This window comes from Salmo salar, chromosome ssa11 (genome assembly GCF_905237065.1).
Source record: "Salmo salar chromosome ssa11, Ssal_v3.1, whole genome shotgun sequence".
Lineage (NCBI taxonomy): Eukaryota > Metazoa > Chordata > Actinopteri > Salmoniformes > Salmonidae > Salmo > Salmo salar.
The window spans coordinates 46,806,348-46,825,318 of record NC_059452.1 but is presented as its reverse complement, the minus strand read 5'-3'; the positions used below and the strand labels follow the sequence as shown (position 1 = coordinate 46,825,318).

The 18,971-nt window shown below is 44.0% G+C and overlaps 1 protein-coding gene across 10 annotated transcripts in view; it reads right to left on the bottom strand.

The window, feature by feature from the left end:
* Window positions 1–18,971, bottom strand: part of LOC106562848 (C-myc promoter-binding protein) — a 323,735-nt gene that overhangs the window by 80,785 nt on the left and 223,979 nt on the right. For 4 of the 10 annotated variants that reach the window (XM_045689663.1, XM_045689665.1, XM_045689664.1 and 1 more), the window contains 3 exons: window positions 12,731–12,875; window positions 8,214–8,342; window positions 7,811–7,903 (listed from right to left, as the gene is read on the bottom strand). In XM_045689663.1, the coding sequence (XP_045545619.1) occupies window positions 7,811–7,903; window positions 8,214–8,342; window positions 12,731–12,875 (367 nt within the window). The remainder of the gene's footprint in view (window positions 1–7,810; window positions 7,904–8,213; window positions 8,343–12,730; window positions 12,876–18,971) is intronic. The other 6 variants (XM_045689667.1, XM_045689668.1, XM_045689671.1 and 3 more) reach the window with 2 other exon arrangements.

Genomic DNA, 18,971 nt, shown 5'->3' with positions numbered 1-18,971 from the left:
AGAACTAGAGACAGAACTAGAGACAGAACTAGAGACAGAACTAGACATAGAGACAGAACTAAAGACAGAACTAGACATAAAGACAGAACTAGAGACAGAACTAGAAATAGAGACAGAACTAGACATAGAGACAGAACTAGAGACAGAACTAGAGACAGAACTAGACATAGAGACAGAACTAGACATAGAGACAGAACTAGAGACAGAACTAGACATAGAGACAGAACTAGACATAGAGACAGAACTAGAGACAGAACTAGAGACAGAACTAGACATAGAGACAGAACTAGAGACAGAACTAGACATAGAGACAGAACTAGACATAGAGACATAACTAGAGACAGAACTAGACAGAGACAGAACTAGAGACAGAACTAGACATAGAGACAGAACTAGACATAGAGACAGAACTAGACATAGAGACTGAACTAGAGACAGAACTAGAGACAGAACTAGACATAGAGACAGAACTAAAGACAGAACTAGAGACAGAACTAGACATAGAGACAGAACTAAAGACAGAACTAGACATAAAGACAGAACTAGAGACAGAACTAGAAATAGAGACAGAACTAGACATAGAGACAGAACTAGAGACAGAACTAGAGACAGAACTAGAGACAGAACTAGACATAGAGACAGAACTAGAGACAGAACTAGAGACAGAACTAGAGACAGAACTAGAGACAGAACTAGACATAGAGACAGAACTAGAGACAGAACTAGAGACAGAACTAGACATAGAGACAGAAGTAGACATAGAGACAGAACTAGAGACAGAACTAGACATAGAGACAGAACTAGAGACAGAACTAGACATAGAGACAGAACTAGAGACAGAACTAGACATAGAAACAGAACTAGACATAGAGACATAACTAGAGACAGAACTAGACATAGAGACAGAACTAGACATAGAGACAGAACTAGACATAGAGACAGAACTAGACATAGAGACAGAACTAGAGACAGAACTAGACATAGAGACAGAACTAGAGACAGAACTAGAGACAGAACTAGACCTAGAGACAGAACTAGAGACAGAACTAGACATAGAGACAGAACTAGACATAGAGACATAACTAGAGACAGAACTAGAGACAGAACTAGAGACAGAACTAGAGACAGAACTAGACATAGAGACAGAACTAGACATACAGACAGAACTCGAGACAGAACTAGACATAGAGACAGAACTAGACATAGAGACAGAACTAGAGACAGAACTAGAGACAGAACTAGACAGAGACAGAACTAGACATAGAGACAGAACTAGAGACAGAACTAGAGACAGAACTAGACATAGAGACAGAACTAGACATAGAGACAGAACTAGAGACAGAACTAGACATAGAGACAGAACTAGACATAGAGACAGAACTAGAGACAGAACTAGAGACAGAACTAGAGACAGAACTAGACATAGAGACAGAACTAGACATAGAGACAGAACTAGACATAGAGACAGAACTAGACATAGAGACAGAACTAGACATAGAGACAGAACTAGAGACAGAACTAGACATAGAGACAGAACTAGACATAGAGACAGAACTAGAGACAGAACTAGAGAGAACTAGACATAGAGACAGAACTAGAGAGAACTAGACATAGAGACAGAACTAGACATAGAGACAGAACTAGACATAGAGACTGAACTAGAGACAGAACTAGAGACAGAACTAGACATAGAGACAGAACTAGACATAGAGACTGAACTAGAGACAGAACTAGAGACAGAACTAGACATAGAGACAGAACTAGAGACAGAACTAGACATAGAGACAGAACTAGAGACAGAACTAGACATAGAGACAGAACTAGACATAGAGACAGAACTAGAGACAGAACTAGACATAGAGACAGAACTAGACATAGAGACAGAACTAGAGACAGAACTAGACATAGAGACAGAACTAGACATAGAGACAGAACTAGAGACAGAACTAGAGACAGAACTAGAGACAGAACTAGACATAGAGACAGAACTAGAGACAGAACTAGAGACAGAACTAGAGACAGAACTAGAGACAGAACTAGAGACAGAACTAGACATAGAGACAGAACTAGACATAGAGACAGAACTAGACATAGAGACAGAACTAGAGACAGAACTAGAGACAGAACTAGACATAGAGACAGAACTAGAGACAGAACTAGAGACAGAACTAGACATAGAGACTGAACTAGACATAGAGACAGAACTAGACATAGAGACAGAACTAGACATAGAGACAGAACTAGATATAGAGACAGAACTAGAGACAGAACTAGAGACTGAACTAGACATAGAGACAGAACTAAAGACAGAACTAGACAGAGACAGAACTAAAGACAGAACTAGACATAGAAACAGAACTAAAGACAGAACTAGACATAGAAACAGAACAAGACATAGAGACAGAACTAGAGACAGAACTATAAATAGAGACAGAACTAGAGACAGAACTAGACATAGAGACAGAACTAGAGACAGAACTAGACATAAAGACAGAACTAGAGACAGAACTAGACATAGAGACAGAACTAGAGACAGACTAGAGACAGAACTAGATAGAGACAGAACTAGAGACAGAACTAGACATAGAGACAGAACTAGAGACAGAACTAGAGACAGAACTAGAGACAGAACTAGAGACAGAACTAGAGACAGAACTAGACATAGAGACAGAACTAGACATAGAGACAGAACTAGACATAGAGACAGAACTAGAGACAGAACTAGAGACAGAACTAGACATAGAGACAGAACTAGAGACAGAACATAGAGACAGAACTAGACATAGAGACAGAACTAGACATAGAGACAGAACTAAAGACAGAACTAGACATAGAGACAGAACTAAAGACAGAACTAGACATAGAAACAGAACAAGACATAGAGACAGACCTAGAGACAGAACTACAAATAGAGACAGAACTAGAGACAGAACTAGACATAGAGACAGAACTAGAGACAGAACTAGACATAGAGACAGAACTAGAGACAGAACTAGACATAGAGACAGAACTAGCCATAGAGACAGAACTAGACATAGAGAAAGAACTAGAGACAGAACTAGACATAGTGACAGAACTAGACATAGAGACAGAACTAAAGACAGAACAAGACATAGAGACAGAACTAGAAATAGAGAGAGAACTAGACATAGAGACAGAACTAGAGACAGAACTGGAGACAGAACTAGACATAGAGACAGAACTAGACATAGAGACAGAACTAGACATAGAGACAGAAGTAGACATAGAGAGAGAACAAGACATAGAGACAGAACAAGACATAGAGACAGAACTAGACATAGAGACAGAACTAAAGACAGAACTAGACATAGAGACAGAACTAGACAGAGACAGAACTAGACATAGAGACAGAACTAGACAGAGACAGAACTAGACATAGAGACAGAACTAGACATAGAGACAGAACTAGAGACAGAACTAGACATAGAGACAGAACTAGAGACAGAACTAGACATAGAGACAGAACTAGACATAGAGACAGAACTAGACATAGAGACAGAACTAGAGACAGAACTAGAGAGAACTAGACATAGAGACAGAACTAGAGAGAACTAGACATAGAGACAGAACTAGACATAGAGACAGAACTAGACATAGAGACTGAACTAGAGACAGAACTAGAGACAGAACTAGACATAGAGACAGAACTAGACATAGAGACTGAACTAGAGACAGAACTAGAGACAGAACTAGACATAGAGACAAAACTAGAGACAGAACTAGACATAGAGACAGAACTAGAGACAGAACTAGAGATAGAGACAGAACTAGACATAGAGACAGAACTAGAGACAGAACTAGACATAGAGACAGAACTAGACATAGAGACAGAACTAGAGACAGAACTAAAGACAGAACTAGACATAAAGACAGAACTAGAGACAGAACTAGACATAGAGACAGAACTAGACATAGAGACAGAACTAGAGACAGAACTAGAGACAGAACTAGAGACAGAACTAGACATAGAGACAGAACTAGACATAGAGACAGAACTAGAGACAGAACTAAAGACAGAACTAGACATAAAGACAGAACTAGAGACAGAACTAGACATAGAGACAGAACTAGACATAGAGACAGAACTAGAGACAGAACTAGAGACAGAACTAGAGACAGAACTAGACATAGAGACAGAACTAGAGACAGAACTAGAGACAGAACTAGACATAGAGACAGAACTAGAGACAGAACTAGACATAGAGACAGAACTAGAGACAGAACTAGAGACAGAACTAGACATAGAGACAGAACTAGAGACAGAACTAGAGACAGAACTAGACATAGAGACAGAACTAGACATAGAGACAGAACTAGAGACAGAACTAGAGACAGAACTAGACATAGAGACAGAACTAGAGACAGAACTAGAGACAGAACTAGACATAGATACAGAACTAGAGACAGAACTAGAGACAGAACTAGACATAGAGACTGAACTAGACATAGAGACAGAACTAAAGACAGAACTAGACATAGAGACAGAACTAAAGACAGAACTAGACATAGAAACAGAACAAGACATAGAGACAGAACTAGAGACAGAACTATAAATAGAGACAGAACTAGAGACAGAACTAGACATAAAGACAGAACTAGAGACAGAACTAGACATAGAGACAGAACTAGACATAGAGACAGAACTAGAGACAGAACTAGAGACAGAACTAGAGACAGAACTAGAGACAGAACTAGAGACAGAACTAGAGACAGAACTAGACATAGAGACAGAACTAGACAGAGACAGAACTAGACATAGAGACAGAACTAGAGACAGAACTAGAGACAGAACTAGACATAGAGACAGAACTAGAGACAGAACTAGAGACAGAACTAGACATAGAGACTGAACTAGACATAGAGACAGAACTAAAGACAGAACTAGACATAGAGACAGAACTAAAGACAGAACTAGACATAGAAACACAACAAGACATAGAGACAGAACTAGAGACAGAACTAGACATAGAGACAGAACTAGAGACAGAACTAGACATAGAGACAGAACTAGAGACAGAACTAGACATAGAGACAGAACTAGCCATAGAGACAGAACTAGACATAGAGAAAGAACTAGAGACAGAACTAGACATAGTGACAGAACTAGACATAGAGACAGAACTAAAGACAGAACAAGACATAGAGACAGAACTAGAAATAGAGAGAGAACTAGACATAGAGACAGAACTAGAGACAGAACTGGAGACAGAACTAGACATAGAGACAGAACTAGACATAGAGACAGAACTAGACATAGAGAGAGAACTAGACATAGAGAGAGAACTAGACATAGAGACAGAACTAGACATAGAGACAGAACTAAAGACAGAACTAGACATAGAGACAGAACTAGACAGAGACAGAACTAAAGACAGAACTAGACATAGAGACAGAACTAAAGACAGAACTAGACATAGAAACAGAACAAGACATAGAGACAGAACTAGAGACAGAACTAGACATAGAGACAGAACTAGAGACAGAACTAGACATAGAGACAGAACTAGCCATAGAGACAGAACTAGACATAGAGAAAGAACTAGAGACAGAACTAGACATAGTGACAGAACTAGACATAGAGACAGAACTAAAGACAGAACAAGACATAGAGACAGAACTAGAAATAGAGAGAGAACTAGACATAGAGACAGAACTAGAGACAGAACTGGAGACAGAACTAGACATAGAGACAGAACTAGACATAGAGACAGAACTAGACATAGAGACAGAACTAGACATAGAGACAGAAGTAGACATAGAGACAGAACTAGACATAGAGACAGAACTAGACATAGAGACAGAACTAGAGACAGAACTAGACATAGAGACAGAACTAGAGACAGAACTAGACATAGAGACAGAACTAGACATAGAGACAGAACTACAGACAGAACAAGACATAGAGACAGAACTAAACATAGAGAGAGAACTAGACATAGAGACAGAACTAGAGACAGAACTAGAGACAGAACTAGACATAGAGACAGAACTAGACATAGAGACAGAACTAGAGACCGAACTAGACATAGAGACAGAACTAGACATAGAGACAGAACTAGAGACAGAACTAGACATAGAGACAGAACTAGAGACAGAACTAGACATAGAGACAGAACTAGAGACAGAACTAGACATAGAGACAGAACTAGAGACAGAACTAGACATAGAGACTGAACTAGAGACAGAACTAGACATAGAGACAGAACTAAAGACAGAACTAGACATAGAGACAGAACTAGAGACAGAACTAGAAATAGAGACAGAACTAGACATAGAGACAGAACTAGAGACAGAACTAGAGACAGAACTAGACATAGAGACAGAACTAGAGACAGAACTAGAGACAGAACTAGAGACAGAACTAGAGACAGAACTAGAGACAGAACTAGAGACAGAACTAGAAACAGAACTAGAAACAGAACTAGAGACAGAACTAGACATAGAGACAGAACTAGAGACAGAACTAGAGACAGAACTAGACATAGAGACAGAAGTAGACATAGAGACAGAACTAGAGACAGAACTAGACATAGAGACAGAACTAGACATAGAGACAGAACTAGAGACAGAACTAGACATAGAAACAGAACTAGACATAGAGACATAACTAGAGACAGAACTAGACATAGAGACAGAACTAGACATAGAGACAGAACTAGACATAGAGACAGAACTAGACATAGAGACAGAACTAGAGACAGAACTAGACATAGAGACAGAACTAGAGACAGAACTAGAGACAAAACTAGACCTAGAGACAGAACTAGAGACAGAACTAGACATAGAGACAGAACTAGACATAGAGACATAACTAGACAGAACTAGAGACAGAACTAGAGACAGAACTAGAGACAGAACTAGAGACAGAACTAGAGACAGAACTAGACATAGAGACAGAACTAGACATACAGACAGAACTCGAGACAGAACTAGACATAGAGACAGAACTAGACATAGAGACAGAACTAGAGACAGAACTAGAGACAGAACTAGACAGAGACAGAACTAGACATAGAGACAGAACTAGAGACAGAACTAGAGACAGAACTAGACATAGAGACAGAACTAGACATAGAGACAGAACTAGAGACAGAACTAGACATAGAGACAGAACTAGACATAGAGACAGAACTAGAGACAGAACTAGAGACAGAACTAGACATAGAGACAGAACTAGACATAGAGACAGAACTAGAGACAGAACTAGACATAGAGACAGAACTAGAGACAGAACTAGACATAGAGACAGAACTAGAGACAGAACTAGACATAGAGACAGAACTAGACACAGAACTAGACATAGAGACAGAACTAGACATAGAGACAGAACTAGAGACAGAACTAGAGACAGAACTAGACATAGAGACAGAACTAGACATAGAGACAGAACTAGAGACAGAACTAGACATAGAGACAGAACTAGACATAGAGACAGAACTAGACATAGAGACAGAACTAGACACAGAACTAGACATAGAGACAGAACTAGACATAGAGATAGAACTAGAGACAGAACTAGACGTAGAGACAGAACTAGAGACAGAACTAGACATAGAGCAAGCCAAAGAGAAAGATAGCCAGAGAGAGAGGGTCAGATAATGAGGGCCAGAGAGAGAGAGAGGGCCAGAGAAAGAGGACCAGAAGAGAGGTAGAGAAAGAGAGAGATATATATATATAGAGAGAGAGAGAGGGTGAAAGAGAGCGAGACAGAGATTGAGGTAGAGAGACACTGAGAAAGGGGCAGCGTATCAGGGAAAGGTATAGTGAAAGAGAGAGTTCATAGATTTACCTGAGTGGCGGGGGGAGTGGAGGTCAGAACCCCCCCAGTGTGAGTGACCCGACCGGGTGTCCGACCCCACACCGCCCCAGTCCCCGCGGCTGACTGCATGCACGGGCACACACAGCACAGGCACAGGCAGGGAGGGATGGACGGAGTGGGTAGTTAGGTAGGGAAACAGCAGAGCAACCATAGTGAAGGAGGAAAAACATGGAGACAACAAGCCATGAAAGAAGAGAGGAAGAAAGGAAGGATGTAAGGAAGGAAGGAGCAGGAAGAGAAAGGAGGAGGGAGATAGCAGGGAGGAGGTGGAGGGAGGCCGTGTGGAAGCAATGAGAGAGGAGAAAAAAAGGACGTGTCAGACTAAGAAAAGGCGTAGTAAGATGGCGTAGCCGGCAGCCATTTTGGGGTGTACCTGTGCTACGCCTATCGTCAGTTGGGTCTACTTTGATGGAGTCAGGGGCGTAGGGGCCCTGCTCGGCCGTGTTAGTGTCGGCAGAGCTATCCAGGCTGCCGTGACTCACAGCGTCCAGGTCACTGCCATCTGCTCCAAAGACAACAAGGCATTAAGAGAAACTTGGACACCATTTTCGCTCCTCAAAAACAAGGTGTTAATAAGGGTGAATTACTTTTTCTGTGATCGTTCTTTAGCGAGGAATATTTAGCCTAAATCAATTTGTCTGTGAGGGATTTGCAACTTTCTGTGAAAATCAAAATGTTTTGAAGGATGTGTGTGAAGCAATTGAAGTTCTCTACAGGTGACTGTGCAGCGCAGAAGGGAGTGGTCCACGGGCTGGATGTCAACACAACCTGGGGCCGTCTGGCTTTAGACAAGTTAAATATTATGGACTGTAACTCTGTGTTGTGTGTGTGTGTGTGTGTGTGTGTGTGTGTGTGTGTGTGTGTGTGTGTGTGTGTGTGTGTGTGTGTGTGTGTGTGTGTGTGTGTGTGTCAAGACATCTTTAACCAATATCCTAGTGGGCCAGTGAATTGAAGCAACAGTGTTTTCCAGGTCACTAGATGACTACAGTGTTTAATAGGTCACTAGAGGACTACAGTGTTTAATAGGTCACTAGAGGACTACAGTGTTTTATAGGTCACCAGAAGACTACAGTGTTTTATAGGTCACCAGAGGACTACAGTGTTTTATAGGTCACAAGAGGACTACAGTGTTTTATAGGTCACAAGAGGACTACAGTGTTTTATAGGTCACTAGAGGACTACATTGTTTTACAGGTCACTAGAGGACTACAGTGTTTTATAGGTCACTAGATGACTACAGTGTTTTACAGGTCACTAGAGGACTACAGTGTTTTACAGGTCACTAGAGGACTACAGTGTTTTATAGGTCACTAGATGACTACAGTGTTTTATAGGTCACTAGATGACTACAGTGTTTTATAGGTCACTAGAGGACTACAGTGTTTAATAGGTCACTAGAGGACTACAGTGTTTAATAGGTCACTAGAGGACTACAGTGTTTTATAGGTCACTAGAGGACTACAGTGTTTAATAGGTCACTAGAGGACTACAGTGTTTAATAGGTCACTAGAGGACTACAGTGTTTTATAGGTCACCAGAAGACTACAGTGTTTTATAGGTCACCAGAGGACTACAGTGTTTTATAGGTCACAAGAGGACTACAGTGTTTTACAGGTCACTAGAGGACTACAGTGTTTTATAGGTCACTAGATGACTACAGTGTTTTATAGGTCACTAGAGGACTACAGTGTTTAATAGGTCACTAGAGGACTACAGTGTTTAATAGGTCACTAGATGACTACAGTGTTTTATAGGTCACTAGAGGGCTACAGTGTTTAATAGGCCACTAGAGGACTACAGTGTTTTCCAGGTCACTAGAGGACTACAGTGTTTAATAGGCCACTAGAGGACTACAGTGTTTTCCAGGTCACTAGAGGACTACAGTGTTTAATAGGTCACTAGAGGACGACAGTGTTTAATAGGTCACGAGGACTACAGTGTTTAATAGGTCACTAGAGGACTACATTGTTTTCCAGGTCACTAGAGGACTACAGTGTTTTATAGGTCACCAGAAGACTACAGTGTTTTATAGGTCACCAGAGGACTACAGTGTTTTATAGGTCACAAGAGGACTACAGTGTTTTATAGGTCACAAGAGGACTACAGTGTTTTATAGGTCACTAGAGGACTACATTGTTTTACAGGTCACTAGAGGACTACAGTGTTTTATAGGTCACTAGATGACTACAGTGTTTTACAGGTCACTAGAGGACTACAGTGTTTTACAGGTCACTAGAGGACTACAGTGTTTTATAGGTCACTAGATGACTACAGTGTTTTATAGGTCACTAGATGACTACAGTGTTTTATAGGTCACTAGAGGACTACAGTGTTTAATAGGTCACTAGAGGACTACAGTGTTTTATAGGTCACCAGAAGACTACAGTGTTTTATAGGTCACCAGAGGACTACAGTGTTTTATAGGTCACAAGAGGACTACAGTGTTTTACAGGTCACTAGAGGACTACAGTGTTTTACAGGTCACTAGAGGACTACAGTGTTTTATAGGTCACTAGATGACTACAGTGTTTTATAGGTCACTAGAGGACTACAGTGTTTAATAGGTCACTAGAGGACTACAGTGTTTAATAGGTCACTAGAGGACTACAGTGTTTTGTAGGTCACTAGAGGACTACAGTGTTTTACAGGTCACTAGAGGACTACAGTGTTTTATAGGTCACTAGAGGACTACAGTGTTTTATAGGTCACTAGAGGACTACAGTGTTTTATAGGTCACTAGAGGGCTACAGTGTTTAATAGGTCACTAGAGGACTACAGTGTTGTATAGGTCACTAGATGACTACAGTGTTTTATAGGTCACTAGAGGACTACAGTGTTTAATAGGTCACTAGAGGACTACAGTGTTTTACAGGTCACTAGAGGACTACAGTGTTTTATAGGTCACTAGAGGACTACAGTGTTTTATAGGTCACTAGAGGGCTACAGTGTTTAATAGGCCACTAGAGGGCTACAGTGTTTTCCAGGTCACTAGAGGACTACAGTGTTTAATAGGCCACTAGAGGACTACAGTGTTTTCCAGGTCACTAGAGGACTACAGTGTTTAATAGGTCACTAGAGGACGACAGTGTTTAATAGGTCACGAGGACTACAGTGTTTAATAGGTCACTAGAGGACTACATTGTTTTCCAGGTCACTAGAGGACTACAGTGTTGAATAGGTCACTAGAAGACTACAGTGTTTTATAGGTCACTAGAGGACTACAGTGTTTTACAGGTCACTAGAGGACTACAGTGTTTTATAGGTCACTAGAGGACTACAGTGTTTTATAGGTCACTAGAGGACTACAGTGTTTTACAGGTCACTAGAGGACTACAGTGTTTTATAGGTCACTAGAGGGCTACAGTGTTGTATAGGTCACAAGAGGACGACAGTGTTTAATAGGTCACTAGAGGACGACAGTGTTTAATAGGTCACGAGGACTACAGTGTTTAATAGGTCACTAGAGGACTACATTGTTTTCCAGGTCACTAGAGGACTACAGTGTTGAATAGGTCACTAGAAGACTACAGTGTTTTATAGGTCACTAGAGGACTACAGTGTTTTACAGGTCACTAGGCAGGGTTTCCCAACCCTCTCCTCGTCACACCTGATAATTAGTCAGCTAATCATCAAGCCTTTGACTCAATGAATTAGGTGACAGATTAGGTCTGGGGGGGCAAGGAGAGGGTTGGGAAACCCTGCACTAGAGAACTAGAGGCCTGGTCATGGCTGACCTGGAGGTGTGCTGGTGCCAGTACAATACAATACAATACAGTACATACAGTAGATACAGTACAAGTTCACTGCACATGGAGAGAAGGAACTTTTGATTTTATTTTTTTCTGAGTTCTAAGTTCTGCCAGACAGCACCACACAGAGCCACACAGCGCCAGACAGCGCCAGACAGCGCCAGACAGCGCCAGACAGCACCAGGCAGCACCAGGCAGCACCAGGCAGCACCAGGCAGCACCACACAGCACCACACAGCACCAGACAGCAGCACACAGCACCAGACAGCGCCACACAGCGCCAGACAGCGCCACACAGCGCCAGACAGCACCAGACAGCACCAGACAGCACCAGACAGCACCAGACAGCACCAGACAGCACCACACAGCACCACACAGCACCAGGCAGCACCAGGCAGCACCAGACAGCACCACACAGCACCACACAGCACCACACAGCACCACACAGCACCACACAGCAGAAGACAGCACCAGACAGCAGAAGACAGCACCACACAGCACCCCACAGCACCCCACAGCACCCCACAGCACCCCACAGCACCACACAGCACCACACAGCACCAGACAGCACCAGAAAGCACCACACAGCACAAGAAAGCACCACACAGCACAAGAAAGCACCACACAGCACCAGACAGCACCAAAAAGCACCACACAACACCACACAGCACCAGACAGCACCACACAGCACCAGACAGCACCACACAGCACCAGACAGCAGCACCAGACAGCAGCACACAGCACCAGACAGCAGCACACAGCACCAGACAGCACCCCACAGCACCAGACAGCACCACACAGCACCACACAGCAAAGAGGGTACAGGGTGAGTGTTTATTTCATGTATTCTGATCTGAAGGTTTCTACTGAATCTGTTTTATCTAATGTGATGAATGATGTATTGTAGTATGTATGTAATATGTGTTTGAAACGAAAGACACCTCTCACATTGCTCTTTCAGACAATCCACTATTACACTGACGCTTAGCATCACATCCAAACCAACACATTTCATAAAGAAGCATGCACAGCCGTCTTGTCTGTCAGACAAATCAGCAACCTCACAATAACCTCACAACGTGTTAAGTTCACAGCACTTTACAATCACGGCCTAAGGAGCTTGGTGCATCGTCATGGTTACCTGACAGGGGGCTCTGAGTGGGTGGAGGCTGCTGTTTGCGTAGCGCCTGTCTGAACTGAGCCACACCCATAACCACGTTCCTCAGCTTCATCCACATGAAGTAACCTCCTCTGGTACTGGAGGGCCAGGTAGACTCTAACACCGCCTGGAAGAGGAGGAGAGGAGGAGGGGGAGGAGAGGAGGAGGAGATGGAGAAGAGGAGGTGGAGGAGGAGGAGAAGAGGAGGTGGAGGAGGGGGAGGGGGGGAGGAGGGGGAGGAGAGGAGGAGGAGATGGAGAAGAGGAGGGGGAGGAGAGGAGGAGGAGGAGATGGAGAAGAGGAGGTGGAGGAGGGGGAGAAGAGGAGGTGGAGGAGGAGGAGGAGGAGAGGAGGAGGAGATGGAGAAGAGGAGGTGGAGGGGGAGGAGAGGAGGAAGAGATGTCGATGGAGAAGAGGAGGTGGAGGAGGTGGGGGAGGAGAGGAGGAGGAGATGGAGATGGAGAAGAGGAGGTGGAGGAGGAGGGGGAGGAGAGGAGGAGGAGATGGAGAAGAGGAGGGGGAGGAGGAGGGGGAGGAGAGGAGGAGGAGATGGAGAAGAGGATGTGGAGGAGGGGGAGAAGAGGAGGTGGAGGAGGAGGAGGAGGAGAGGAGGAGGAGATGGAGAAGAGGAGGTGGAGGAGGAGGGGGAGGAGGAGAAGATGGAGAAGAGGAGGTGGAGGAGGGGAAGGGGGAGGAGAGGAGGAGGAGAAGAGGAGGGGGAGGAGGAGGGGGAGGAGAGGAGGAGGAGGAGGAGGAGGGGAGGAGAAGATGGAGAAGAGGAGGTGGAGGGGGAGGAGAGGAGGAGGAGAGGAGGAGAAGGAGAAGATGGAAAAGAGGAGGTGGAGGAGGAGGGGAGGAGAGGGAGAAGAGGAGGTGGAGGAGGAGATGGAATAGAAGGAAAGGAGGAGGAGATGAGTGGAGGAGTGGAGAGGAGGAGGAGGTGTGGAGAGGATGAGAGGAGGAGGAGGTGGAGGAGTGGAGAGGAGGAGGAGGTGTGGAGAGGAGGAGGAAAGGAGGAGGAGGAAAGGAGAAGAGGAGGAGGTGGAGTGGAGGGAGAAAGAAGCATAATTATGAACTCACTGATATAGGCTACTTATACACACACACACACACACACACACACACACACACACACACACACACACACACACACACACACACACACACACACACACACACACACACACACACACACACACACAGAGAGAGAGAAAGTCATTGTAATTCCATGTTGCAGGCCAACAACAAAAGCTCTTCTATAATGACAGCAGCCAGTGTTACAGTCCATCCTGGTAATACTGGTGGTAATACTGCTGGTAATACTGCTGGTAATACTGCTGGTAATACTGGTGGTAATACTGGTGGTAATACTGGTGGTAATACTGCTGGTAATACTGCTGGTAATACTGATAGTAATACTGCTGGTAATTCTGCTAGTAATACTGATAGTAATACTCCTGGTAATACTGATAGTAATACTGCTGGTAATACTGATAGTAATACTGCTGGTAATACTGACAGTAATACTGCTGGTAATACTGATAGTAATACTGCTGGTAATACTAATAGTAATACTCCTGGTAATACTGATAGTAATACTGCTGGTAATACTGATAGTAATACTGCTGGTAATACTGATAGTAATACTGCTGGTAACACTGATAGTAATACTCTTGGTAATACTGATAGTAATACTGATAGTAATACTGCTGGTAATACTGATAGTAATACTGCTGGTAATACTGATAGTAATACTGCTGGTAATACTGATAGTAATACTGCTGCTAATACTGCTGGTAATACTGATAGTAATACTGCTGGTAATACTGATAGTAATACTGCTGGTAATACTGATAGTAATACTGCTGGTAATACTGATAGTAATACTCCTGGTAATACTGATAGTAATACTGATAGTAATACTGATAGTAATACTGCTGGTAATACTGACAGTAATACTGCTGGTAATACTGACAGTAATACTGCTGGTAATACTAATAGTAATACTCCTGGTAATACTGATAGTAATACTGCTGGTAATACTGATAGTAATACTGATAGTAATACTGCTGGTAACACTGATAGTAATACTCTTGGTAATACTGATAGTAATACTGATAGTAATACTGCTGGTAATACTGATAGTAATACTGCTGGTAATACTGCTGGTAATACTGATAGTAATACTCTTGGTAATACTGATAGTAATACTGCTGGTAATACTGATAGTAATACCCCAGGCTAAAATAAGTCCCTCTATCACTCCCTCTATTACTCCCAGAATACCTGCATCCAAAATGGCCCCCTATTCCCTATATAGTGCAGTACATTTGACCAGGGCCAATAAGGAATATGATACCATTTGGAAGGCACATAGAATGCCACAGGGGAACAGATAGTACAGGACAGGGGTGCTGTAACCTTCAACACGGCTCCACCGTGCTCAGAGATAACCTTCCTTTACTGTAACATCACTGGTCACATCTTCATTTACTGCCCGGGTTACCAGGGCCCGCATCCCAAACGCCACCTTATTCCCTATATAGTGCACTACTTTAGACCAGAGCCCTATGGGATGCTCTATAGACCCTGGTCAAAAGAAGTGCACTATAAAGGGAATGGGGTGCTATCTGCTGAGATGCTGACAGGTTGACAGCATCACAACTCATTGTAATGCCCTGTGTGATTATAGTGTCTGGTGCCGCAGGCTGCAACCGTGGAGACCTAAAACTGTCCATGTGTCTGCTTCCTGACCTGTGAGCCAGCGGACTCAGAACATACTGGATGACACCTAAAAGGTACCCTATTCCCTGTACAGTGCACTACATTTAATCAGAGTCCTACAGGCCGTGGTCAAAAGGACTGCTTCCTGACCTGTGAGCCAGCGGACTCAGAAGATACTGGATGACTCCTACAAGGTACCCTATTCCCTATACAGTGCACTACGTTTAAACAGAGTCCTACAGGCCATGGTCAAAAGGAGTGCTATATAAAGGGAATAGAGTGTAATTTGGGATGCAGGACTGTAACGTTGATGAGGTAACTACAGTGACATTACTGTGACTAATAGGTATAGTAGAAATATTTAAACAGGTAGTGACAGTTCCTGGAAAGCCTTGCTACAGGAAGGCACTGTACAACCTGACAGGAAGGCACTGTACAACCTGACAGGAAGGTACTGTACAACCTGACAGGAAGGTACTGTACAACCTGACAGGAAGGTACTGTACAACCTGGCAGGAAGGTGCTGTACAACCTGACAGGAAGGTGCTGTACAACCTGGCAGGAAGGTGCTGTACAACCTGACAGGAAGGTGCTGTACAACCTGACAGGAAGGTACTGTACAACCTGACAGGAAGGTACTGTACAACCTGACAGGAAGGTACTGTACAACCTGACAGGAAGGTACTGTACAACCTGACAGGAAGGTACTGTACAACCTGACAGGAAGGTACTGTACAACCTGACAGGAAGGTACTGTACAACCTGACAGGAAGGTACTGTACAATCTGAGAAGTTATTGTACAACCTGACAGGAAGGTACTGTACAACCTGGCAGGAAGGCGCTGTACAACCTGACAGGAAGACGCTGTACAACCTGACAGGAAGACACTGTACAACCTGACAGGAAGGTACTGTACAACCTGACAGGAAGGTACTGTACAACCTGACGAGAAGGTACTGTACAACCTGAGAAGGTACTGTACAACCTGAGAAGGTACTGTACAACCTGGCAGGAAGGCGCTGTACAACCTGACAGGAAGACGCTGTACAACCTGACAGGAACACACTGTACAACCTGACAGGAAGACACTGTACAACCTGACAGGAAGACACTGTACAACCTGACAGGAAGACACTGTACAACCTGACAGGAAGACACTGTACAACCTGACAGGAAGGTACTGTACAACCTGACAGGAAGGTACTGTACAACCTGACAGGAAGGTACTGTACAACCTGACGAGAAGGTACTGTACAACCTGACGAGAAGGTACTGTACAACCTGAGAAGGTACTGTACAACCTGAGAAGGTACTGTACAACCTGAGAAGGTACTGTACAACCTGACAGGAAGGTACTGTACAACCTGACAGGAAGGTACTGTACAACCTGACAGGAAGGTACTGTACAACCTGACAGGAAGGCACTGTACAACCTGACAGGAAGGCGCTGTACAACCTGACAGGAAGACGCTGTACAACCTGACAGGAAGACGCTGTACAACCTGACAGGAAGACGCTGTACAACCTGACAGGAAGACGCTGTACAACCTGACAGGAAGACGCTGTACAACCTGACAGGAAGGTGCTGTACAACCTGACAGGAAGGTGCTATACAACCTGACAGGAAGGTACTGTACAACCTGACAGGAAGGTGCTGTACAACCTGACAGGAAGACACTGTACAACCTGACAGGAAGACGCTGTACAACCTGACAGGAAGGTGCTGTACAACCTGACAGGAAGGTGCTATACAACCTGACAGGAAGGTACTGTACAACCTGACAAGAATACACTGTACAACCTGACAGGAAGACACTGTACAACCTGACAGGAAGTTACCTGACAGGAAGGTACTGTACAACCTGACAGGAAGGTACTGTACAACCTGACAGGAAGGTACTGTACAACCTGACAGGAAGGTACTGTACAACCTGACAGGAAGGTACTGTACAACCTGGCAGGAAGGTACTGTACAACCTGGCAGGAAGGTACTGTACAACCTGACAGGAAGATACTGTACAACCTGACAGGAAGGTACTGTACAACCTGACAGGAAGGTACTGTACAACGTGACAGGAAGTTACCTGACAGGAAGACACTGTACAACCTGACAGGAAGACACTGTACAACCTGACAGGAAGACACTGTACAACCTGACAGGACGACACTGTACAACCTGACAGGAAGACACTGTACAACCTGACAGGAAGACACTGTACAACCTGACAGGAAGACACTGTACAACCTGACAGGAAGACACTGTACAACCTGACAGGAAGGTACTGCACAACCTGACAGGAAGGTACTGTACAACCTGACAGGAAGGTACTGTACAACCTGACAGGAAGTTACTGTACAACCTGACAGGAAGTTACCTGACAGGAAGGTACTGTACAACCTGACAGGAAGGTGCTGTACAGCCTGACAGGAAGGAACTGTACAACCTGACAGGAAGGAACTGTACAACCTGACAGGAAGACGCTGTACAACCTGACAGGAAGACACTGTACAACCTGACAGGAAGGTACTGTACAACCTGACAGGAAGACACTGTACAGCCTGACAGGAAGACACTGTACAGCCTGACAGGAAGACACTGTACAGCCTGACAGGAAGACACTGTACAGCCTGACAGGAAGACACTGTACAGCCTGACAGGAAGACACTGTACAACCTGACAGGAAGTTACAGTACAACCTGACAGGAAGTTACTGTACAACCTGATAGGAAGTTACCTGACAGGAAGGTACTGTACAACCTGACAGGAAGGTACTGTACAACCTGACAGGAAGGTACTGTACAACCTGACAGGAAGGTACTGTACAACCTGACAGGAAGACACTGTACAACCTGACAGGAAGTTACAGTACAACCTGACAGGAAGTTACTGTACAACCTGATAGGAAGTTACCTGACAGGAAGGTACTGTACAACCTGACAGGAAGGTACTGTACAACCTGACAGGAAGGTACTGTACAACCTGACAGGAAGGTACTGTACAACCTGACATGAAGACACTGTACAACCTGACAGGAAGGTACTGTACAACCTGACAGGAAGTTACTGTACAACCTGACAGGAAGTTAACTGACAGGAAGGTACTGTACAACCTGACAGGAAGGTACTGTACAACCTGACAGGAAGGTACTATACAACCTGACAGGAAGACACTGTACAACCTGACAGGAAGACACTGTACAACCTGACAGGAAGACACTGTACAACCTGACAGGAAGACACTGTACAACCTGACAGGAAGACACTGTACAGCCTGACAGGAAGACACTGTACAGCCTGACAGGAAGACACTGTACAGCCTGACAGGAAGACACTGTACAGCCTGACAGGAAGACACTGTACAGCCTGACAGGAAGACACTGTACAGCCTGACAGGAAGACACTGTACAGCCTGACAGGAAGGCACTGTACAACCTGACAGGAAGGTACTGTACAACCTGACAGGAAGGCACTGTACAACCTGACAGGAAGACACTGTAC